Source organism: Aptenodytes patagonicus, chromosome 7 (genome assembly GCF_965638725.1).
Source record: "Aptenodytes patagonicus chromosome 7, bAptPat1.pri.cur, whole genome shotgun sequence".
Classification (NCBI taxonomy): Eukaryota; Metazoa; Chordata; class Aves; order Sphenisciformes; family Spheniscidae; genus Aptenodytes; species Aptenodytes patagonicus.
In genome coordinates, this window is record NC_134955.1 from 64,680,315 (window position 1) to 64,706,125 (window position 25,811).

General features: G+C 42.6%; 1 protein-coding gene across 1 annotated transcript in view; it reads right to left on the reverse strand.

Moving 5' to 3' along the window:
* Nucleotides 1-25,811, reverse strand: part of BRF1 (BRF1 general transcription factor IIIB subunit) — a 175,403-nt gene that overhangs the window by 57,994 nt on the left and 91,598 nt on the right. Inside the window, exons 8-11 of the mRNA XM_076345599.1 lie at nt 19,325-19,451; nt 17,719-17,758; nt 17,537-17,629; nt 16,569-16,847 (exon numbers count right to left, since the gene is read on the reverse strand). Coding sequence (XP_076201714.1) covers nt 16,569-16,847; nt 17,537-17,629; nt 17,719-17,758; nt 19,325-19,451 — 539 coding nt within the window. The remainder of the gene's footprint in view (nt 1-16,568; nt 16,848-17,536; nt 17,630-17,718; nt 17,759-19,324; nt 19,452-25,811) is intronic.

Sequence of the window (25,811 nt, forward strand, 5' to 3'; positions counted from 1 at the left end):
AAGTACAAATGGTTGAACTGTCATGAAGGAGTGCAAACCAGAGCCCAGCCTAACTCCAACACATCTCTTGCCCCGTCAGAGTTGCCACACTTACCCTTGCACTCCCACCCAACAACTCCCCACCTCCAGGACAGACACACAGGCCAGCACTGGGCTTCCAAAGGCCACAGACTCACATCCATGTTAACCTGGCCTACGTCAGCTCTCCCATTCAAGAAGCAGTGTTCCTCTTGCTCCCAGCACTGTGGTCTGGACCAAAGAGCTGCTCCGGGTTAAAAACAGCCTAGCAAAATAACTCACCCAGACGAGTGAGAAAGAGGAATGAGTTGAACTTTCCACTTACAATTTTCTTCTAATTACCCTTTCCTTCTCTCAGCAAAGGTGGGCTAACTTCTACTCCCTCCTTTGAGGTTCAGATCTGGTCTATGGTAGATCTGGCGACAAGCTCAGCACCAGCCACCAGAAGCCACCTGCACTACCGAAATGCTTCAGCAGGCAATTATTAGTATTAAGACAACACCACAATATAGTGTATTAAATTATATACCCGAGTCTTTATTTAGAGAAAAAAAAATCAATTTGTATCCTGGCCACTTACCACGCTGTCCGGGCGGGCTGAATGGTGAGAAGCTGTTAACTGAAAGAAAATTATCGGGTAAGAAATTTCTCATTTTGTTACCCAGCTTCTTCCTTCCTTCATTGCTAATGAGAAATAGCAAGCAGGGAATTACAGAGATGGGGAGAGGAAAGAGAAGGTAAAAGTTTTTTATTATTATTATTATTATTATTACTACAGTAGAATAACCAGCAAGAGCAGAAGCTCCTCTACAAAAAGCAAAAGGTTTGTAAACGAAGCAGTTAGGTGGGAACCTGGCCCAAAGGAGAAAGCCTCTGCAGTGGATGGGGGCTGGATTCAGAGCAGACACCGGGCAGTGTTTTATGCTGCCAGGACTATCAGAGGCGTGGAGTGGAGACAGATCACACATGTAAGATCCTGACTCTGGTTCAGTGATCAGGACCAACAGTTGGGGTTTACAACCCTGGAAATAACAGACATGGGTTTGAATTCTTAAAAGGTAGCAGCTACAGAAATGCAGATCTGTGTTAAGAGCATCAGTCCATTATGCAACAGATGGCCGCAGCCAGTGCAGACCATCCTTTTAAATAAAAATCATGGAGGTTGTGCTGTTTCTTGTTAGATGAAGTGCTTTTTGTCTCTGACCATGCCTAAAGGCTGAGAAACAGGTAGGTGGTCAAGTATTTCTCTGTCTTGCTCTGAACCCAAACAGAGCTCACATGAGCCCTGCTCCAGGGACCAAGGCATTTTTACGTCCATTCGGGCACCTATATGAAGCATATCAGGATCTCTGCAAAGTACAGGCGTTGCTTGCGTGGCTCCAGGTGACAGTGGAGCACAGCAGGCTCGCTTGGTCAACTGGCCAAACTGCAGCACAATCCTGCTGCAGACAGCACAAGTACTGCAGCAAACTTCTTGAGGGGACGTGCATCTCCTCCTCCTCCTCCTCTCCCCAGACATTTTAGGGACTGCAGCGAACCTTCTCCCAGATGTGCAGTAGACAGTGGTGAAGGGTTTTAACATTTTGCCTCCAGCAGCTCTGAGGCCCCAATGCCTTGGCATTTGGATAGACTGAACCATAAGCACAGCATAATTAGCATGTGTACTCCATATGCTTGAGATCCATCATTACAGTGCTGGAATGCCCTCCGACACCACAACTTTCCAAAAGAAGAAAGTTGTGGAGAAGTTCCTGGAGAATAATTTGCCTTATTCTTCAGGAATGGTGGAAAAAGGCACTTCTGTGCACAGGAGGTTTCAGTGGAGCTGGAGAAATAACCTTTTCCCGACAAAGCCCAGCAGCATGATTCACCTATAAATAATGGAGCCGGTTTCAAAGCCGGCCTTTCAAGCTAATGGCTATCAGAAAGGCCAGCCATATGCTTGTACAACCTGTCATTCTGATTAATCTCAACATCTGACTGTTGTATATAAAGTTTATATAGTAACAGGACTATATTTAATATGTCATTTTAGCTAGGTTATGCATTGCTGATTTTACAGTTTCTCACCAATCTGCCATTCTCCGGGGTACAGGCACACAAAAGACCCTGTTTAAATGTTGATTAGATGCAGAGCAAAGTGATGAGTTTGGAAAGATTTTAGTAAGTCTTGAAAACCAGGTAGACTGGTAACACGTTGCAAAGAGAGCACTGGAAAAGATAAGGTCCTGCATCCCATTAGATGTAATTAATTCTTTATTTAAATATATTAGGCCTCTTACTTAACACGGTATTGCAGAGGCAAGAAGAAAGTCACAAATCATGGCTCAGCCTCACACACACTAAAAGGATTCATGGCTCTTTCTGCCATGCACCCATTTTTTTTTACAGCATATGGCATAGTATCAAAGTTGTTCTTCTTTAATTAACCGAATAACGATGCTTTCCCATGAGGCTTAATCTAAGTTCACCATAACATACTGTATTATGGCACCAATTCTCAGAAACATGACTACGTGTCCACAGCCCATTTGGAGAGAGGGATGTGCATTTCATGTACCAATTCATTTAAACACATTCAGCATTAAATGCAATATTGATTTCTTTGAAAACAGTAAAGTATGTCCTGAAAATAAGCTTTGGATAACTTTTTACTATTTCATTACAAAATGAAACCCAACCCACCAGATCATGATTTCAAATTCAGACCTACTATCCTTTCCTACGGAACAGATGTTTATTTATATTTTATTCCTTTATTTCTTTTACTTCTTTAGATAAAACTAGGATGGATGGTTCTTTACGTTAGTTTTAACTAGGTAAACTCTTTCCACAGCAGACGTAAGCACCATTAACAGTGCAGTGAAATAAGCCCAGGATAATGGGCTGACAGAAGGAATGGATGAGGGAAGAGCTACCAACGTGCACAGACAAAAGCCCTGTCTCCTGAAAGAGTAAGATTTTGAATCTTACTAGCAAGACAAAGCAGAGAATACTAAAGTCCAGACAAAACACTCCCATTCTCTTCATGCCATCAAAATCAACATAAAAATCTTTAAATGCTAAAATAAAGCCAAGCAAAGGAACATTACTGTCAACAACTGCCAACTGAAATGAATGATCTGGGTTGAAAGTGTTTGCTGACGTAGCTACAAGTTGCCACAAGACTTCAGGGCTGTGGCAGCAAACTGGTCTGCAGAATAGCTCCTCACCTCCTGCCAAGACGAACCAGGCACGTGGACCTCAACCCTGCCATCGCCCCCAGGAATAGCTCCTCGCCTCCCGCTGAGATGAACCAGGCACATGGACCTCAACCCTGCCATCGCCCCCAGGAATAGCTCCTCACCTCCCGCTGAGATGAACCAGGCACATGGACCTCAACCTTGCCATCGCTCCCAGTGAACAAGGGGATGAAGCTGGAGCTATGCCACTCGAGGGCCTTTTGGGAGCAGGACCAAATGCACCCCTCACTCTAAATCGGGCATAACAGACCCAAAATAAGGCCAAATCACTATTTTTGGCAGCAACAGCAGAGAACCTGTGACGTTTGGCCTTTGCCCAGAAGAGGTTTGCAAGTCGATGGAAACACCTTATAGCTAGGACACCTCTGACAGGCAGCCAGCGCGGCTGTGCCAAGGCATCCGTACCCACCGGCATCACCGCAGGGAAAGCCAGTGAAGGAGTACCAGGAGGCCATGCCAGGGGCTGCGGAGGCAGGGATCCCAGTGTCTGCATCTACAAAAGTTTAATTCTCAAGGTATTTCTCAGCTGCTACCAAGAGACAATGTCACCTCTGCAGTGGTGATTGCAGTCAATCAGCTTGACTGACCGAACCGACTGCATATCTACCGGCCATAAAAACTTACAGACTACATTATTCCACATTTTGCCCAAAACACGAGGACAGATTTGAACAATACAAAGTCATCTAAATCACAGCCTTAATTATACTGGAATGTAAAAAAAAAGAAAGGAAACAAGAACAACAATTTCAGGCTTCCGTGTTATTTTTAGACACTACATTTTTCTCCATATTGTAGCAAAATTAAAAGTAGAAATCTTTGGATGCAGCAAGGAGAATGAGGAAGCTTGCCAAATTTGGGGGAATCAACAATTAATATAATAGCAATTAATTCAGAAGAGTAACTACATGACATTGTAGGGTTCCCTGTCTGTTCTGTCCCAGTGATTGTTTAAAAGAATTGTTAAGCAAAGAAATAAAATAAAAAATGTTCTTGTTTATTTTTTTCTAAATTACCAGCATTGCAAACTCATGCTGGTATTTGATAGTCAGTCTGGGCTCTCCCTAGTTATACATCCTTATTATCATAAACATTCCACAATTGGAAATTACTTTTCATGATGCTTACGTCAAAAAGAAAATAGCTGTATTGCATCTGCAGAACCAAAAGTAGTAAAATGTAATAAACATTCATCTTTGTCAGTGGCTCTGCAAACCAATGTGTTCGGCACGTAGGTGCCATTTTTACACAGTTGCTTTATTACTACATAATTATTGATGGATCAGCCAAGTGCTCTCTCAAGGAAAGACTGTTCTTAAAAACGAGCTTGTTAAAAGTTTAAGTGTAAACCTTAGGATAAAAAACAGCAGCTAGATTTCATCTGATGTAAACTTTTAAAGAGGGGAAAAAAAAAATTGCAGGCACAATTTCAAAAAATGCCACATTTGAGGCAGGCATGAAATTGAAACAGGCAAGAAACTATAATGTGATAGAAAGAAAGAATTGGGGACATCTGTACCGAGAGTAAGTTGTAAGTAGCAGGAGGAATTATCAATCTAGTGATGTGCCAGCTCTCTGCATTTCAATTGTTTCACAGGCCATACCATAAAAATTGTTTGCAATGAAAGCAGTCTGAAGTATTCCTACATTTTATTGCTCCCAGTGATACTCTACCCAGTTTGTGTGTGTATACCAATTGTAGCCTTTCAAGTACAACACCGTTTCGTATTAGTACCTGTTTAAATTACTCATCCACAAACATCATTCCACGTTCAAAATGCCTCACTATTAAATTTTCTGTTTCAGTCAAAGTACTTCAAGAGTTTATATCAAGCTTTCAAAGGCAAGAAAGTTTCATGCGAGCTTTCTGAAAGTCGAGATAAAGCAATGAACTTTAAATTTAAAAGCAGGCTTTTTTCAGGAGAGAATTCAGCGTACCTTTTTGAATTCCCTCCTCACCTTGTTCAACCAAACTTCTTCATTGCTCACAGATTTGTAAGTGTTGCACTTCTGGAGCTGAACTTCAAGCATCAGTCTTACTCCCAGTACAAAGACCCTGCATATAAAATGATCTTGGACAACAGCATATCTGAAGTTGCCCATTCCCGTTCACTTGACGGATCATGAAACCTCTCCAGCACCGATACCTCAGTGCAGGCATGAATGCCACTCTCAGCCTCCAAAATACATGTTCTCTGCTGCTGCAAAGACGTGGTCCAAAGCACTCCTCCAACCCCAGCTGAACTGGGGGAGCTGGTTTCTGCCCCCAGCAACCCAGCCCTGTGCCCCTTCCCACCGCGGCAGGTACCCCCTCCCTCCCTCCCACCTGCTGCTGTACCAATCAAGGCGTCATTCCCTAACACGCATCTGTCAAAATGACGCTGTTATTAAAAACGGCTGCACGAGCCTGTGACATTTTTGACAGACCCAGGTGAGGGAGGCGACTACACCTGCACTAACGCCAGCAGATAGGAGGGGGATGAGCCAATAAGGCAAGACACTTCTTAACCTCAACCAACAGCCCCACACCAACCAACTTCTTAACCAACACCGTAACATCACATCCCAACACACCTGCTCCGCATTAAAACTGGAGGATAAACTCAAAACAGTGCAGTACAAAACAGGGATTTTATCTTTGCTCTTGTGGAAGAACTTAGCACAGGAGCTTCGTGTTAGTTCTGCAGCAGCTACAGAGCCATGAGACATGGTGGTTGCATGGAGAGCAGTGCTCCAACTAAGTGCAAAAACTCTGGCTTGAAGTGCAAAGGGAGACTTTATGGAAAAGCAACTTCTCACTGAAGTATGTTTTATTTAATGAAAACATTGACAGAATACAATACCACCACCGGTGACACAATTTCATGTTGATATGAATGTTGCTGCATTTCAATACATGACTTCTATGGTAATGTGGATTTGCATTTTTTACCTTTAGCAGGAAATTAGTAAGGGCCATTGAGCATAACTTCCAAAATCAGTCATTCGCCTGCCTTGTTCCTATATAAGTGTTAACGATTTAGTCACAGAGCACCGTTTTACTTCCTTCCCGTCTGTAAGCACATGGTGGCTTCCCCACCGTAACTAAATCAAACATGGCATTCAGGTAGTGAATTTGCTGAAAAATGGTATCCTTCCACCCACTGTACAGCTGTTTACTTCTGGCTTCTGCATTTATACCTATGTCAAGAGCCTTGTTTCTTGCTCTGAATTTCTTTCCTGGTACTACTTACAGCATTATTTACTCTCTCTCATTTCATATTCGTTCCCTTATTTCTGCTACACAGTTGTAAATGTCCAGGTCTTTCGTTACAGAAAACAACTTCTACAATCTTAGGCGTAGACATACGTTTCAATATGAAAGCTGAGCCTCACCTTAAACTGCTGACTTTGAAAGTAAAAGAAAGTATTTTCTGCTTCCTTTTAGCAGAACTCAGCTGCAAAAAATCCCGAGTCAACTCTTTGCAATTCACCCCCTAATTTGCAACTACCCCTCCCCACGCAGCCTGCCAGCATCTCCTCGTCCGGCCGCTTCAGACACTCTTGACCCAACACAGTTCACACAATCCTAGATAAAGGATCACGATTTTTGTTAATAACCAACCCAAAGTTGGTCTTATCTGCCAGTTTCTATGGCTTTGCACCACTGTAATTAATGAACACCGAAAACTCTAAACGTGATTTTTTCAGCCCTATTGAATGCATTCTGGTGAGCACATACAGAAAAAAAAAATAAATTGAAAAGCTGAAGAGTACAGTAGCCTCATGTTGACAGGTCATTCTGATTCCAGGTCAAAGCAGAGTCTATATTTGGCTACTTCGATTATAATTGCTTACAGGATAAAAAATAAATAGCAATTATCTCATTGTCACACAAGAAAAAAGACCTAATAAATGAACCAATACTACAGTAACATTGAAAAACAAGTTATTTCAAAAGCAATCAGGAGCAGTAAAAGTCAGTCTCCAAAATTGTTTTTAATTGCCAAGTGTCAACATTAATATTATTCCTCTATTGGATAATACATCCATTTTAGTTATGAAAGCATTTAGCAAACCAAAAATGTCAAACTACAATTATACAAGGCTAAACTCATGACTGTTTTCATCAACAGTCTGTAGTGCTGTATCTGAAATCCCTAATTACAAGGGTCATCTACGCAAGCCGTAGTCCAACCCATGCATACACGTTTATCTTGACTACTGTAACAGTCCCACGGATTTCAGACTAACAAACAAAACAGATGAAGTGTGTAGGGGTGTGATGAAGTTAATCCTTAAGAGGATATAGAAATTAATTTTTCAAACTAAATTCAAAGCTACCGAACAAAAGCAAAACAACAAACTGCTACATAAAAATATTAAAACCTTGCAGAAGCAGTACTCCATTTAAAGGGTTTGCTTCGGTGGATTTTCAGTTTGCAGGTATTGCCTTTACCAGCTGAACCTGTACCACAAGAAAATAAAGTACTAAATGGAGGATTATTTTAGCTTTTTCAGAAGATGCAAGACAAAACGCAACGTGGTCAGGATCCACCACAGCACTGCACGTGGATTTATTACCCATCATATTAAAGCCAAAGTAGCTAAGCCTTGCAAATCCCTCTGTGCTGTATTTCCTTCTTCCAAGGGCACGTTTTGTGGCTCCTTGACCTAGGTTAATAAGTCTTTATTCTCACTAACAACTGAGACCGTGAAGCCTCCCTGAACTGAACCCAGGCCTCCACTCCTGACATTTCAGATACTGTGATGAATTGCTCAAATAACATCCTCCTGAGTGGTTAGCTTTCCATGCCAATTTAACGTCCTCTCCGTAGCCTCCACGCATTCCACTTTCCGCAACTCTCTAATGAACAATTTCAGTTTTCAGTTGAGTTTTTTGGTGAAAGACTTTTCTTCCTTTTTGGCAGAAGGGCAGGGCAGGAATGTCCGTTTCTTCTGCAAACTGGCCACCTAACCAAATAACTGTGAGCATTAATGGGCTCAAATTCTGACAGGTGCAGAAAAGGAAGTATCATATAAATCTCATACTAGCAGGGAAGTTACTCAGTTTTTTTAGCCAGGTTTCCTGTGTGCCTGTAGGTGTCTGCGTCATCACCCCCCCAACACCACCTCCCCAAGTCTTGTCTTAATCCGCAGCGTATTTCAACCAAGATTTAGGAGCGGGGCAGTGATCCCTTAGATGGTTACGTTTCCACAAGCTCCATGAGAATCGGCCCCCAGAAAGACAGGAGCAATTATAAATGCCCCTGAAAGTATCTCCCACACTGAGAACCAGCATCTTTTCAGATGCTAGGAGTGCAGACAAGAAGAAACCTTGAAAAGAAGCCCCAACAGAAGGAAAACCTTAGGTTGGCGCCTACAAATGCCGAGGCATCTAAGACAACCATGAAACACAACCCTCCCTTAGTATTTGGGGAACAACTGGTTTTGTAATTCTGCTATTTAGGCACGGGAAAAGGACCATTTGTAAAGCCCCAACTGAGCTTCTCCTTTTCTCCCTGTTTGGCTGGCTCTGTGCTCCTGGACATTTCCACCTCCTTAAGCCTAAGCCTAGGCAGAGCTGATGACACCAGACCTGGACTTCCCCTCAACGCAAGGGAAAACAATGCATAAAAACCTGCTCAGACTGATTGCTTCTCCTTGCTCCATTAAAAAGCAGTATCGATGCAGCAGCACATACATGTCAAATATCAACACACAGAATGACGCACCAGAGCACCCGTTCAGCACGTTCACGCTCTTCTCCCAGCCGCATGTCTCTAAACTGGAGAAACAGCCCTGCTGCCACCTCCTTCTCCAAAGAGCCTGCGGCCAGCAGCCAGCTGAAGCAGCAAGAGAGGAGAAAGCAGCTTTTTTGCCTTTTTTTCCTCAAGCAAGGGAGGATGATGCCTTAAGCAGCAGGTTAGCCTTCTCATCAAAGAGCAATGTAAGGCTTTTACACTACTCAAATTGAAAAGAAAACTGATTTTCCATCATGCTTTTATTGGAAGAATTCAAGACAGAAAAGACACATTGCCCACTGCCCACTTGGCCGTCAGGATGAGGCAGGAGTCAGGCCAAAAAAAATCCAAGCCTGGAAAAGCTTTCAAGATTTTAAAACATTTCCCATTCCAGACCAGAATTTTATGAAACAAAAAATAAGAAAAAAGAGAAGGAGGAGGAGGAGGAGGAGGAGGAGAAGGAAGAGAAGGAGAAGGAAGAGAAGGAGAAGGAAGAGAAGGAGAAGGAAGAGAAGGAGAAGGAAGAGAAGGAGAAGGAAGAGAAGGAGAAGGAAGAGAAGGAGAAGGAAGAGAAGGAGAAGGAAGAGAAGGAGAAGGAAGAGAAGGAGAAGGAGAAGGAGAAGGAGAAGGAGAAGGAGAAGGAGAAGGAGAAGGAGAAGGAGAAGGAGAAGGAGAAGGAGAAGGAGAAGGAGAAGGAGAAGGAGAAGGAGAAGGAGAAGGAGAAGGAGAAGGAGAAGGAGAAGGAGAAGGAGAAGGAGAAGGAGAAGGAGAAGGAGAAGGAGAAGGAGAAGGAGAAGGAGAAGGAGAAGGAGAAGGAGAAGGAGAAGGAGAAGGAGAAGGAGGGGAGAGAAGGGGATAAAGAGACTTCCTCCCCTGAAACAGTCGGGATAACAGGACAGCCAGTTGGTCAGCCAGGGGCTAAGGGCATTCATTCACATGGGACGTTTAAGAGACAGATCTGCTCCGTTTGTACCTGAACCCCGCTCTCCAGTACCTTCTCCCAGCCACAGCATCCATTAGTCTGGGGCAGTTCTCTTTGACCAAGACTTCTGACAAAAACAACACACATTTTCCTATAAGGAGTATCTTTGTTGATAAACCAACCCCCTGGAAAATTCCTAAAACATCCACAAATGTTCTAAAAATGTATTCACATGATTCAGCTTATGCTTTCACTCAAATTTATCTCCCTAATGGCTCTAACAAACTGCAGGTTTCTCTCCAAAACTCCTCTCTAGATTTGTTTGGAAATCTTTCAGCCAAACTATATGATTAGTTTTCATCCCTTAACCTTCCTAGTTACTCACGGCATGAATATGGAATGAATTTATAGCATTCCTATGCTTTAATGAAATGCAAAGATCCTGCATGAAAAAAAGTGTACAAAGATTTTGGAGTAACACATGTACACGCAATACTCATGAGAGTGACATACATAGTCAAATAAGAAAATCATGTCATCTGTAATTCATACCCAAGACTTCAGGTATCAAAAAACTGCATTCAAAGCAGCTGGTGGTCTCCTATTACCATGCTGGCTGCAGCAAGCTCTTCACATCTCATTAACAGCATAATGAAGGCTCAATCAGGGATACAGTCTATCAAGACTGCCAAACATAGGCATACAGAGGCTAGATTAGAAAGATTAGCTTGTACCAAGGTTTTTATTGCTTAGGTCTCAAAACTGGGAAAGAGCTAGTCCTGCCACAGAAAATATTTTCAGAAGAGCAAACGGCACAGGGAGACAAAGATCAAACCCTCAAAGTGCTCCAAAGGCATCACACAAGCGGGTCACACACGCTGCTTGTTTCCACAGGTGGGGCTTAAAACCACAAAAGCAACTGCGCTGTTGAAGCCAGAGACAGAAGAAGAGCTATCAGGATGGGGACACACATGCTTACACTGATGACCAAGTGTACTTCGCATACGTAACACAATTAGCGCTAAACTCAGCAGCTTTATTTCTCATGCATGCAGTAATTATGATTTAATAGGGCTTCATAATGTTCTCTCTAATTACTGATTATATCTTTTTGTATACTTTTATATGCATGTATACATTTATATATTTTCAAACAGTTGGCACTGATGTACTCAGACAAAATCTGAGGAAGAAAGGAGGATGCTAGAAGAAGAAACCAGCACACAGAGGAGGTGAACACCCATCCGTTGATGGAGCAGCAACGGCAAGAGCAGTGAGCCTGCCCCCCGCCATGCAGCAATCCGGGCTGGGGCTCCTGGATGGGGCGAACAACCCTCCTTGGCACACGCACTGCCAGCAGCCGTTCTCCAGCCGTTTGCAGCCTGTGGGCCCTTAGGCATCCTTCCAGGGCAGCTCAGACCTTGCTAGAAATGTCACGTTTCTGCAAACTTCCCTGCCCGCAGTGCTGCCAGCACTGGTCGTCTGCTGCTGCCAAAAAAAAAGGGGGGGGATCATGCACGCATGCATTTTTCCTCGCTGGGTTAGGGAGCTGAGTCTGCTCACGGAGGGATCAGGCAAGCCCCAGGGCCAGGACAAAGTATGAAGTGGGAGCTGGCAGCTGGTAGGGTGAGGGGGATGAAATCTGGAGGAAAAGAGCAAGACCCTGGAGGGTGAGCCCATCCCTGCCTCATATAACTTCATCTTTAGCCGCTTCTCACATCCTCCTTGAGTAAGAAGTTGAAAAGCACTGGTACACAGGGACGACAACTATTCGATCAATGAACGCTGTCTGCATGGGGTCTTTAACACCCACAGGAATCAATGGCAGCCCAATTCAACCTCAGCCCATGTCAGATTATGCCTGCAGCAGTAATGGAGGCATAAATACAAGGAGTAATAAATGAGCAAGCTATTAATTATGAACAAGCACAAAACCTTTCTCGTGTATTCTTTCTGAAATTAGCAGCGAATGCAGTTAGCTGGGTGCCTAACCAAGCACAAGATGGTACATGCACGGTGATTTCTCACTGCAAAAGCCGCTTACTTTCATGAGGACGTGCAGGAGCGTGTTACCACCCGCTTCACATACATTATTTGAAACTACTGCCCTAAATGACTGCATGTGAATTTTGATTCAAAACAAAAACTAAATCAGGTCTCAAACACTACCTAGATTACAAAGGGGAAGTTATATAAAGTCAGTTGGTAACTTACACCCTGTATTTTACCTTTATCTCTGTTATTATCAGACCTTCCTCACTTTTAGCCCTGGCCAGAATTAAGTTTACAACTTTTGATTTATGTGGCAAGAAGCAGCGAACTGGTGGTGTACAGCCTAGCAGCGTGACATGGGAAGGACAGGGTAACAGCCAGCAAACATCAGAAGGACAGAAACACCAAGAAAGATGACAGATTATTTGAAGTGGTATAAAAGGGACATCATAAAATAAATTGCGAAGGGAAATTTTACACCAAAGAATGTTATTTCTTGAGAATGGAGTCCATGATATTCGACCGTGGCAATCTCCTAAAGGAAACGGTGCCCTGTTTTGAGGAGCTGCAGAATCAGAAAGAGCATGTAGAGCGTGGAGAATGCTGGGATGCTGCACGGCCAGGAAAACGGACAGACTGACGTACCCACTCTCCATCTCTGAAACTGAGATCTCACTATAAAGCACTTTTACCATGAAGAATAAGAAAGAAGCCATTTGCAAAGACTCAAACAGATTTCAGCTTAAATGTCTCTGCAAATTAACACATTTCGTAGGAAAAAACCAGTCAAACGTAGTGTTTATTCTAAGCACTTTACTGCCTCAGACTCATTAACCCGGTACGTTACATGCGCTCTTTGTAATGCAAATTTGCTAAAATACTATGCTTTCCATAAAACATTCATATAGGCAAGCTCACACTGCCCAAACACCAATTGTAAGTGGAGCAAAAATACACTAAATTTTTCTTAATACTTGGGCTCTGCACCTAAATCTTATCTGCATAAGCAATTTGTGAGAAACCTTCTGCTGTTGCTGCAGCCACTGTAGCACAAAGGTGGAAGATTTCCCAAAGCAGCTAATGTAGGCAATTATAAACTGAATTACCACATGCAAAAGCCAAATGAAAAGACTTTGTAGAAGGTACCTACAGCAGAGGTTTTTTTGAGGAAGAGAAGCCATTACAGAGAGGAGAGGAGATACCCTGCATTTAAGGAGGCCAAACATTGCACATAACTGCACCTGCTTGCTGAGCTCCTACTTAATAGCCACCTGCCCAACCATGCAGCATATCACCACGAGGGTTTGCTGGGAATCCTCACCATGTAGCACCAGGCATGCCGTTTCCAACCGTTGCACTGATTGGATGTAAAACACCCATCCAACAACACGTGGAGCCCAGCAGGAGATACAAAATCATCCCGACTAAGGTCTCCAGCCCAGCCTGACCCAGATGGTCCAGACAGCAGAAGATGACTCAGGGTTGGAGAGGGCTGAGAGAAGGGAAAAGTTCCTGGTTTATGACTTACACAGCTCTGGAGAAGGACCAAAACATCACCTTAAGGGTGCAATGTTATCATGACTCTCTCCTTTCTCCAATGGACTTAGGTGTTGGAACATGAAATACCATAGCAAACCTATGGCCAGCTGAGATTCACAATATAAATTGCACTAAACTAAATTCAAATACACAGGATAAATTCAGGAAATTTTATGACTGTCCTGGTTTCGGCAGGGATAGAGTTAATTTCCTTCCTAGTAGCTGGTACAATGCTGTGTTTTGGATTTAGGGTGAGAACAAAGTTGATAACACACCGATGTTTTAGTTGTTGCTAGGTAATGCTTACACTAGTCAAGGACTTCTCAGCTTCCCATGCTCTACCGACTGAGAAGGCTGGAGGTGCACAAGAAGCTGGGAGGGGGCACAGCCAAACTGGCCAAAGGGACATTCCATACCATGGGACGTCATGCTCAGTACATAAACTGGGGAAAGCTGGCCGGGGGGGCCGCTGCTCGGGGACTGGCTGGGCATCAGTCGGCGGGTGGTGAGCAATTGTACTGTGCATCACTTGCTTTGTGTATTATTATTATTATATTATTATTATCATTTTATTTCAATTATTAAACTGTTTTTATCTCAACCCACAAGTTTTTCTCACTTGTGCTCTTCCAATTCTCTCCCCCATCCCACCGGGGGGGGGGGGGGGGGGGGGGGGGGGGGGCGGCGGGCGCGGGGAGTGAGCGAGCGGCTGTGTGGTGCTCAGTTGCCGACTGAGGTTAAACCACGACAATGATCTTTCCCTCTTCCCTCCACAGGTACCAACTACTTTTGTTTCAAGATGATCTATAATTGTGCCATCTCAAATTAAACTCTGAGCAACTGCTCTCATCCTATATCTAGTTTTGAAAACTGCCATTTCTTTTTCAGACTTGAAGAAGGGCCCAGAAACCTGGAAATTGTCTAATTTTTACAACTATACCAGTTGGCCTGATAGAAGAAACTACTACCTCCAGGTACAAACCTTTCCCAGATTTCCCAGAGCTACGAGGCAGAACTCAAGACATCATTGCCTGAGGTGACAGAAACATCCATACTAGTTTTCATTGGGGTTCAGAGCTAAGATACAGAGGTGACCAACGGGAGGCATCTTAACAAGAGGCTTTCCTTATTCTGTGTAATAACATGCCACCTGCAAGTCAGGTGTACTTCCCAGCCTGTCTGCTAGACCTGGTTCCCGATCATCTTTGGATGATCATCATCGAGGCTCCGTTACTGCTCCTGAACCCAGATGACTTCCTGAAGGAAACCAGGTCCTTGGGGGGATGACGTACACGTACACCGTGACGTACCCACACCACGCAGGCACCACGTGGCAAGGGCTCGGAGACTGGGAACTGCACCCCAGCACGACCACCCCGCAGTACAGACATAACCAAAGTGAATCTGACTTAACATGAAACTTTTAAATGATTAAAATAAATTAGCAGAGTCAGTGGGTGGGGGGTGGGGGGGGTAGGGGGGTGGAGTTTGAGGCAGGATCTACAATCAAAATAAAACCAAAACAGTAATTCGGCATATGAGCTTCACACCATGTTAAGAAAATAAGTTCTTGTTCAAACACCCGCAATGATTTCTCAGATGCATTAAAAGAGAATGAACATACTGAAACCTATTTGGTTTTGAAATTCAGTTCATTTGGCACATCCTCCACTTTGGAAAGAAAACAAACAGCAAATGCAGACAAGCCATAGCATGAGCAGCCATGCACTCTCCTGCCCACCTGCCTGAAGCCCGACTCAGAGGAACATACCTGGCTGTACCAGCCTAGTTTCATCTTTAAACTCAGTCTTCAGCCTGTCCATTAAAACGGTCAATAGCAATGCCAGCTGAGAAATGTCCATCACCGGGAACTCATTTTTACAGATCATTGGCTAGCCAGACAACAACAGCTTCTGGCCATTACTGACCTCTCTTCGACATGAACCGCTGATTTCCAGGAGAAAGACGAGCCACAAGCCATCCATTTTCTTAATCGTAATTAAAACAAAACCAAAACCACTCAACCGTTTCTCCATGATTTCGTTTGTACAAAATATAAACGTCCAATCATCCTGCTACGTTTCTGGAAGCCGAACACTAACATAATAAGAATCTGAGTGCATTCAGTTCATCTACTGAGGCAGGGAGTACCTTATTATAAGTAGGTGCTGTTGAACAGAAATTAGCATCAGAAGAGTTTGGATAACAAAATGTTCTGCTGCATTGACCCCCAAGTAAGCTGACAAACCAGATTCGGACAGGTGTGTCTTATGATGGAAAAATTAACTGCGATAAAGAAAAGAATAAAATGCCCTTTAGATATATTCCGTTCTCGGAGTCATTAAGATGCAAAAGGAATTTAAAAAAATGCCATCTCCATAAAGCTCAAGCACACGTAAGAAAAAGCAAACAAACCTGCCTGGACGGCTGGCTGTTTGCAGTACTGTCTGCCTTAATGGCTCTGGCAGAATTGGCTTCCTTAGTTGATCAGTCCTGCTCCCACTGTACTATACAGAGCTGTATGTTACAGACAGATCTGGGAGTTTCAAGAAAAATGGAGCAAAACCACCAAAACACACACCAAAGTTCGTATCAAAGAAAAAAGCATACAACTAGTTATTTCCTCTTACAAACATTTTAAATATTTGCCATTTGCAAAGATTCTCAATCAGAGAGACAGACTGCATCATGTTTGACTCCAGTAAAATGTCTCCTGAGAAAGTCTGCCTTGATCTAAAATTCTCATACTTGGATTTTAATCCCCAGTCATATTTACAGGAATCCGCTTCCTCCAATTTCCTAATTGAGACTGCATGGCTTGAAATATGCCCATCAGCTATCCTATGACTGCAAATCTACTCGACTAAGAGAGACACATTCTCAGGCTTCAGGAAATAATTAGGCACTCCAGATTTTCCTGCAGCTTCCTAAGGAGCAGATGCCAACGACCAACATCAACAACCAAGACCTCTGGTCTCATCCAGCCTCACAGCTCCTGTACCTCGATGTTACAGTGATTCACAGAATTTGCTACCACAGTAACCATGAAGATACATGGAAATTACACAACAAACCCACAACTGGCTGCAGGCGTCCAGTTTCCACTCTGAGCTGAACTGATCTCCTACTCACCAGGCTCTCGGTCCTTAGTGGATATGCACTCTTTTATGGACTCCGTTATGCCAAGACTAGCTGCAGTGGGGAGCGGGCCGAGCAAGGATTCCAGTGCAGGTGGTCTTACAAGAGCTTCATTTCCATTTTTGCATTCCCCATCTTCAATTTTTTTTACTCTATCCTTCTCATGAAGTTCATTATAAAAGTCCTTGTTTAAGTGATTAGCAGCTGCTTCCAGTTCCTCATCTTCTGCCTCCTCCTCTCCAAGTACGCTAGAGGTATTATCTTCTATAGAATCTGTAAGGGAAAAAAAAAACAACAGATCACTGCATACCATCTGTTATGGAAACTAAATAAATAGAGAGGTGCTCACTTAAAGAATAAAAATCTTTAGAGAAAATCTGTAGAAGAAATACACAATATTTTAGTACAATGTATGAATACATGGAGTTTCCAGATGCTCTTCAAATTCATTACCTTGGCTATTAAAATGTACTTTTGTGAATACAGTCATCATTTAAAATAGAAGTATTGTGTTATCAAATTATGGCAGGTAAAAGGGCTTTGCGAGAGAAGCTGGCTACTTACTGGTATAATTACAAATGAAAAATAGCCCGTTCAACCTGCACAAAGCCCTTCCGTATCGCTTGGTCAACTGGGGGATTTGGTGACAGAAGGGTCTAGATACTGGTCCACTGCACTTTCAGTGATGAAAAGGAACATTCTCAGGTGCCAGGGCCAAGCCTATACTGCACCAGGAAAGAAAAACAACTGAAATCATTAATGAACTGTCACTGTAATGAACAACGTAGTTGTTTTGAAGACTGATATTTGAACCAACTAATTGGCAGAGAGAACCCCAACGCAATAGAGATCTTGTACTACGCAAGCATATATATGATCACATTTATCACAATAAAGTTCATACTGCCTGCAGGATCAGAACCCGTTATTACTTAAGTAGTCACAACTCTTTATAGACTTACCATCTTTAGTGAAATTTGCAAATACGCCTTTTGCTTTTGGTCTACTGTTTTCTAATTCAATCTCTATTTCATCTTGATAGCTCGATATTTCACCTGTGGTGTTGAAATGAAAATAAAACTCAGCAATCATTGATGTAATTTTGAAAAAATGAGTGATACGTTACACTAAACACAACTTATACCTTCAAAATCCTCCAGCTTTTTTGATAACGCCTTCTCGAGCTGAAATGAAAATAAACAAAAGAAACGTGAAATTACTAAAAAAACCCAACTTTGTACTATTTGTGAACTGTATATAGAGACACAGAATTGTAGGGTATTTTAAAAGCAATAAGCAGGTTTTGAATCCCAACTCAAATTACTTTACAGTGTCAGACAGGTAAGACAGACAAGTTTCAAAATACTGACTGACTTCAAATGTTATCTCACCCGTCTCTATACTTCAAAAGGGACCTTCGCTCTGGCAAGCTGCAGATAAAAGGCCCCGTTCTTCAGCAGTCAAGACTCTATGACTGTGCCTGTAGATGTGAGCAAGTGCAAGGACAGCGCTGAAATTGCTCTGCCCCGGCCAGACGTAGCACACAGGTGATGGCAGAGTGAAGTACTGACCTACAGCACCTGGCAGGCTCTTGAGACATCACAAACATGCCTACAGACCTTTAAATGATAGCATATTTAGAACAGTAAAAACAAAAACCCTGAAAAACTAATAATGTAAGACTTGGCTATGACGGTAGTAAAATCTTCTCCTCTGGTGCCAGCTTTAGCTCATGCTTTGTAAAGAAATTAAGCCACATGAGAGCTAATCTCTGTGGAAGCAGGTGCTGTACTACACAAAAAAACAGCAGTCTCATTAAAGCAATTGGGTTATTGTTTTCGTATGTGTTTAAAAAAAAATTATATGCAATGGTACTTCTCCTGACCACGGGTATCACCTTAAAAAAAGTGCACAGTTTCTGATCCAATTACAAAGCTTACACCTTTGCAACCTCGATCCTTGCTAACCAGGGTGGAAGAGTGCACACAGCCCATAAAAGAGAAGTGCAGATGCTAGAACAGCTACTCAAGACCTCCATGCCACAAGCTCAGCTTAACTTGTCATATGAGAGCCTCCAGTTTTGTAAGGACAAAAAGATTTGATGCTTTGGAAAAAGGTCAGGACCCAAGAAGGGAAACACACATGCAGCAGGAAAGCAAGCATAAAGGAGATAACAGTGCTTCGTTTAACTGCATCAGCTTGCAAATGGCAGAGCATCTGGGCAGAGTGTGCTGAGCCCTCATCTACAATACAGCAGTCGTGGGCTAAGCACCACACACTGGTAACCTGCAAACCATGGAAGCTCAGCTGGTGCTTGTTCACTCGGCCACCCAGACGTTCTGATCTGCACTAACAAGAGCAGTGACTCTGTACTTCCTGCAGCGGCTGGCTAAGATAGCAGACATACTTCGATCCCTCATCAGGGGACGTTTAAAGCTACATTTGAAGGTACATTATCTGAAAGAGCACGCCTCTCTAGAGGAGGGAGCAAAAATGATATAGGAGAAAAACAACTTTTTTTTTTTTTAACTGGGAAGCTATCCCTTTGCCAGTAAAACAAAAAAATATCCTTTAGTTAATGGGTATCATATGCACTAATGCTCACCCTTCTCTTAAGAACTTCAAAATAAATGTAACTAACCCTTATCAAAGGCTGGTCAGTTAGGATTTCGTATTAACTGATTCAAAAAGGAATATACAGAGGGAGGAGAGAGGAGAGACATACAGAGAGCAACCGATTCAGCATTCACCTGCTGTATCTTTAATTTTTTTTGACCAGCTGTAAACGAAGGAGGATCACATTCTTCTTCCAAGTCGATCTTCATAAACTCATCTATGGTTAGCTGACTTGTTGGTGTGTCTTCAAACTCTGTCAATCTACCAAAGCATACAGTACATTACCATAACAACGTTAAGAACTTCTTTAAAAGTAACAAAATTTGTCAAACTGCTAAGTTACAGAATAAACATGTCATCTGTAGAAACTCTGGCTCAAATGCAGAATACATTAACACTGAAGTGATACTAATTGTTTCATCTGCTGCAAAGAAAGTATCTTTTCATATCGCAAATTAGCTTTTGATTCAGTAGAGTATGTAACACACACTTTTTCTGATGAAAAAAGACTGAACAGAAATACCGCAGCCACTACGGTCAATTAAGTATAGACTGACAAAACTGAGACGAGAAACGCAGCTCATTCCTCCTGTCTTATTGCTTTTGTTATAAACAACAACAACAAAACAGATTCCCAAACTAAAATATCTGCCATTATAGTTCGGCAGTATGCTCAAAAATATTCCTGATATGTTAGCATGATTAATTTATGCAAAGCAAATGTTAAAGTAACATATCCTCAGCAGACTGGAAGAGAGACAAGAGGTAATCTTCCCAGGACACGCAGAAGCAGTAGTAAAATAAAGGGATCGTCTGCACATTGCACAAATGAAATAGATGAATTCATGTCATTTTACAATAATATACTTTGTATTTGTTTAATGTTCGCATTTTTAAAGTCCCTACCTATGTGAGAGATGGGACTAGCTCCATGGGGAACTGCCATGAAAGCAGCTGAATCTTTCAAAGGAACTGAATCTTAAATGAGACCATGTTGTCATAACCTCATCCACAAATTTCAGCATTTTATACAGGTGGTTGAGAATGAGCACGTCCGTTTTACAGATGGAGAAAGCGAGACAAAGGGTTAAGCACAAAGCCAGGTCAGGAAATGTCTGGCAGAACACTTTTCTGACAGAAAATGCCCTTTTAATAATATCAACGTTTTCCATGGGAAAATGGCCATGATGGGTCTGCAGCTGCTTCACTGGAATATTCCCATCTTCCAGAGGAAGCAAAGCTGAGAACAGCTTCCACCTGCAAAGCTAGGAAACTAAAAACGGTGATTCAGTACTCCCAGCACAGGACCCTTCGGCATTTCTCCCCCCCAAAATGCAGTTGTGGTTTTCTCTTTTACCTCTGATTGCAACAAAACTACTTCCAAAGAAGGAATTTTCTCTAGCACAGAAATTCAGTTTCCAACCAACTCCAGGGTCAAAGCCATGAGTACAGGGCCACACTCTCTCCTGATATCCTTATCAGTACCTGTATTTCTTTTTTCATAAACTGAGGAGCAAGACAAGCCAGCCCATACAAAGGGACGTAGGCATGCCGCACCCTCAGGACACTTTGCCTGTAGGCACCCTGCTCCCGGAGCACATTCCACAGGCCATGCGCAGCATCTCACGCCACGAAATGCGCAGGGAGAGCTGGGCAGCTCTACATGAAACCAACAGTAAGCAGCACACTGAGCCCACGCACGGCTATGCCGGCCAGAATTAGTGCTGCTGAGGAGAAGAAAGCCTCTGAAACCTAGTCTTGCTTTTGGAGTGCAGGCATCTCCACGAAGCCACAAATTAGCCATGTATTTGAGAGTGACTGACAGCCCGAAACTTTCCTGCAGAGTACCAGGGACCAGCTCTCTCCTCCTGCCTTTCAGATCAAATTGGAAAGGCAAGGAGGATGCTGTTGGCAGCAGCAGCACCCAGCTTTTAATTAACAGACTAGAAATCTTTCGCAGCATTAACCGGCTTCCAGCATGCACTACCCACCTTCCAGGAGGGAGCCTCATCTATCAGACTAGCAGGAAAACCTGGCTAGGGCACTGCTATTGTTATTTTAATTCAGGATTCACTTAATGCCAAACCCGTGTATCATTTTAGGAGCATGGATCTTCCCAGTCACCATCATTAAGCTGTAGTCATCCATCTCTCCACGTATGAATCATGCACTCACAGGTAGTCCCACTTAAGCAAGACTTTTCCTCCCAACCAGCCTCGCCTAGTTAAAATGTTATTCTCCTCCCACTGTAAAAAGCCAACATGCACTTTGGCAAAGACTCCCGGTTTGTTTATCCCACGCTTGCTCCAGGTTCGAGAGGAGCAGCCAGACCCAGAGCCCAGTCAAAACGGCAACAGCTCCAGGCATGCAGGGCAACACAGAAAACACCAGTAAGCAAAACCAGTCGCTCATGAAGCAAGGTTGGGGACGAGATGACCGTGCTTGGGTTTCAGCACTTAACCCCACGCACGTCTCCTTGCAGACACCTGAGGCTCCATCTGTCCTTGTCTACCGTGTCGTGTGACTCACGTCACGTACCCTGCACCCGTCAGACATTAGCCCACGGGTGAGCCAACGTGCTGGCACCAGGCACGAGCTTCGGCTCAAGCGCCAGCTTCAGCTCTGAGCTGAAACGGCAGCACGGGTCTCTCCTAAGACCTTCAGTGCATCTGCACTAGGACAGGGCAGAGCTATGTCCTGTTTGCCGCTGGTGCTACCAAGGAGCTCAAACCCACAGCACGGCATGGTTCGACCGGCTGACCCGGCCACCAGTGTCCAGCCCCATGCCCATGCCCATGCCCTCCTCTTCCTCAGTCCTGATCCAAGCCAAACGGGGTGAGGGCTGACCACCTGGCAGTGAGGGCTGCCAGCGTGACGGCGTAGGCACAGCCCAGTGGCAAGCCCAAATTTAGAGCAGCACGTTATTTCTTCACTTCTCACCGGTCTTAACCACAAGGCTCTAGCCTTCCTCCTGAAATGAGGAACCGTCCTTGATGGTCAGGATCACAGTTTGAGCATCATCTCTGTGGGAGAGCGAGCTGTTCACTCAACATTGTCTCCTTTAACTTGATATAAATAAATATGTGTTTGCCAACCACTTGCCTGCCTCAACATTTTATATTGAGTGATATCCTGCCTACATATTTTTAAACATTTCTTTAATTTTATCCAGTGTTTGGACACATGCCACCAAGGCAACAAACTGATGTACGCAGCTGTCTACACCGCATGAAACCAGGTAACATTAGTTTGGCAGCTAAGAAAAACTGACGCAACCTTAATTATGAGCACAATAATTTCAGGGGCAAGGGAGTGCCCTCATGAAAAAAAAATAGCTACGGGCTATTTTTTAAGTTCCACATAAAAATGGTATCCAAGTTCATTTTGCACTTTCATTAATCTAAAAAAATCTAATAAGCGTTGCCATTTCAAGTTATGCACAGAAGGAGGAAAATAAACAGATATACAAATTAAGATATTATTTCCTTGGCACAGATTCAAAAGGCCTCTAAAAATTGAAATTTGGCAGACAAGTATTTTCTATTTATAGTCGAAGCAGAGGCAACCACTACAGCTCAGGCTAAGATTCAACTTCCAGTATAAACCCTCCTCTTACAGTTTCTCACAGCAAACTCTTTCAAGCAAATTCCTTTGGGAGAAAAGTTTTTCCAGAGCTTGGTGTCATCTGCCCCTAACCCCAACCCTTTTTTTCAAACAAAAATTTCCACGGCTTTTGTTCTATCCGTTTATGGACAAAACCACACCTCGTCTTCTGATAAAGCACTTTTGTGCACAAAACAGTAAACCGATTCTGTTCACACTTAATTTAGCTCCCAATAAGGGAAAATGGGTCACTTGTTTTGAAGTTACGAGCAATGTTTTTTTCACTCTGTTTTGTTTCAGGGATACCATCCAGTGAAGACTTATGAATCCAATCTACAGCTAAGGAAAAAAAAGACTCCTGTGTGCAGTTTTAATGTTTAATTGAAATTCTGCGGTGGCGGGCTGTGACAAAGCATGTAAAAGAACAGAAAATAGCAGAAATACATGAAAAAACTTTATTGCAAGATAAGCTGATGGTAGTAATTAAATTCCCCTGATTTTTCCCAAATTAACAATATAATTAAAACCCTAAGTAATAACTTATGTGGTATCTACATAATCTTAACTGTCATATCAATTACAAATATTCTAGTAATAGATCAGCTGATTTGACAACTCCAACATTTGCAAACTCTGGAAAAGTAGGGGATTTACTTTTGTATCTTAGTGAAGTACCAAAATACTGCAGTGTATCCCCACTGTTTTAACTTAACGTTCATCAGTGCTGCCCACCACTCTAAACCTGTGCACTCGCTCATGGAGAGAAGTTCAGAATTGGCACTGATGTGGCAAACCTTTGCTATTTTTTATACTACAAATTTAACAGTCTATTGCATTATTCTTCTCTCCTCATTTTTTCCAAGCCACACAATGTTTATGCATGAACTATTTATGGAAGTATGTAAACACATACCCTAGAAGTGATACTGAATAGAGAATGTGTATCAGCAATAGTTATTAAATGCTTCCTACATGACATAAAAAAAAGTTTTCAAGTATCCACCAGTATATAAATAGAGAAGCGTAATCTCCTTATATGTAATCATTATACACATATATAATTTTACACATACTTGCAGCAATATAAAAAAGGTATTTTTAAAGCCTATATGAATGAGTATCTCATTACTAAAGGTAAGGACAAAATTAGAGGTGTTCCAGTTACTGTGGGTTTACAACTTACAACTTATCACCTGAATGGAACAGTTAATTCATCAGATACCTTTCACAGGATTTTAGCATGGCTTTACTTGGATCACAGCTGAACGCAGACTTCTTCACGCCTTTCCCTTCAGTCCTGGCCTTGATTCGGCTTTGGTGTTCTGCAAAACTCAACCTCACAGCCACCTCGCAGCTACAAGCATCCCTGTTACCTTCTCTTCCCATCCCGACTCTGGACTCACGTATCAACCTGCTCCTCACCTTGCCTGCGCTCACAGAAGCCTACCCGGCTTGAGACTGCACTGGGAGCTTGGACATGAAGTTTATGTGAGCTATGTATTGCAGAAATGAAAAAAAAAATAAGAAAAGCTGCAAGCAATACATTTATCTCTATGCATAAATCTTCAATTTTCCAGAAAATTACCAACACAGTCATTGAAAGAGCTGTAGCTGGGTCCCCAGGATATGAGCAAAGGACCCCATTTATGAAAGTCCCTGCAGCATCTTCACCCAGCCTGGTAAATGCAGTTCCTTCGTCCAAGTATTGTCTTCCTTCACCAAAAATGTTGCCAGAAAAAACACGCACCTCAAAAATGAGCGCTTTAAACCCATTCTGGCCTTTTATTCCAATTCCTTCTAAATGAAGTTTTACTTCTTCTGAAGTTCATCACAAATAGGTTTTTTAACAGATAGTACTTTATGGAACTGAGAAGAAGTATTTTTTATGTAAAAAGCAGCTCAATTTAAAGATAGAGTAAGCCAAAGAAGTAAAATGCAAGTGTTAACAACGATAAGCGGATTTTTTTATTTATTTCTATTGAAGAAGTGCCTAAGATCTTCAAACAGCCGTAAGGGCCACACAGTATTAGATAACGGGCAAATATCACAAAAATTATTTTCACTGCAGATAAGACAGAATTTAGTATGCAGAGAAAGTATGCAATAGGTGAATAAACGGATGAAGGGGCAGAGTATGTAAAGGTTAAAAAGGCAGCAGCGAAGACAGGTGCATTGAACACAGGCACAAATGTGAGGATTAAACTAAATAAAAGGGTTGGGTTTATTAAAAGTTAATTTCTGCTATCTCCACAGATGATTACACAGAAAATAACAATTTGACTAATTAGTTAATATTTGTACAGTACTTTGAATATACAAAGTGATATATAAGTTAATATCATTTCAATTAGACTGGAAATGAGATAGAATTATCAGTGCATTTATTAATATTTAATATGTTCACTTTCAACAACAGCAATAAGCTTTACATTTTAATTGTGTGCTTCAAAACATAAAGTTAGAAGGCCCTGTGAAGTAACTACAAAGTTTTCTTACCAAGATCCTACCAAAAACCCACGCATATTATAAATAAACACACAGCGATTTTTAACCAAACAGGTGGTTAAATTAAGAACTCTTGATTCGAAGATGAGTAACAGGGTGCATGGGCCATGCTTTGTTGCTTTTTCCTTCCAAATCAGATTCCCTTTATGATCAGATCATTCATTTTCATGACCTGAAGGTACGTCATGTTTTTGTGAACCTCCTCCTAAGAGCTACTCCTCCTGTACACGGCGGTCAAAGAGGTGATAAGACTACAGGCACGTAGGGCTTGATGCTCTCCAGCTGATGGACAACAGGGTGATCGAATCCTTTTTTACACAGTCGCATCAGCTGCATTGCACAGGATCAGAAATAGTGCCCTTCTCAGGGAAGGGCTGCCACCCCTTGCTGAGGGTCTTCCTGAAACAGGAAGCCAAGCAGGGCTTTCTTAAAAATCATTACTCCCGCATCCTCAGCCAAACCACTGATCAACACAGCCCTGTTCCCCCCCAGACTGCTGGGCAGCCTCTGCAG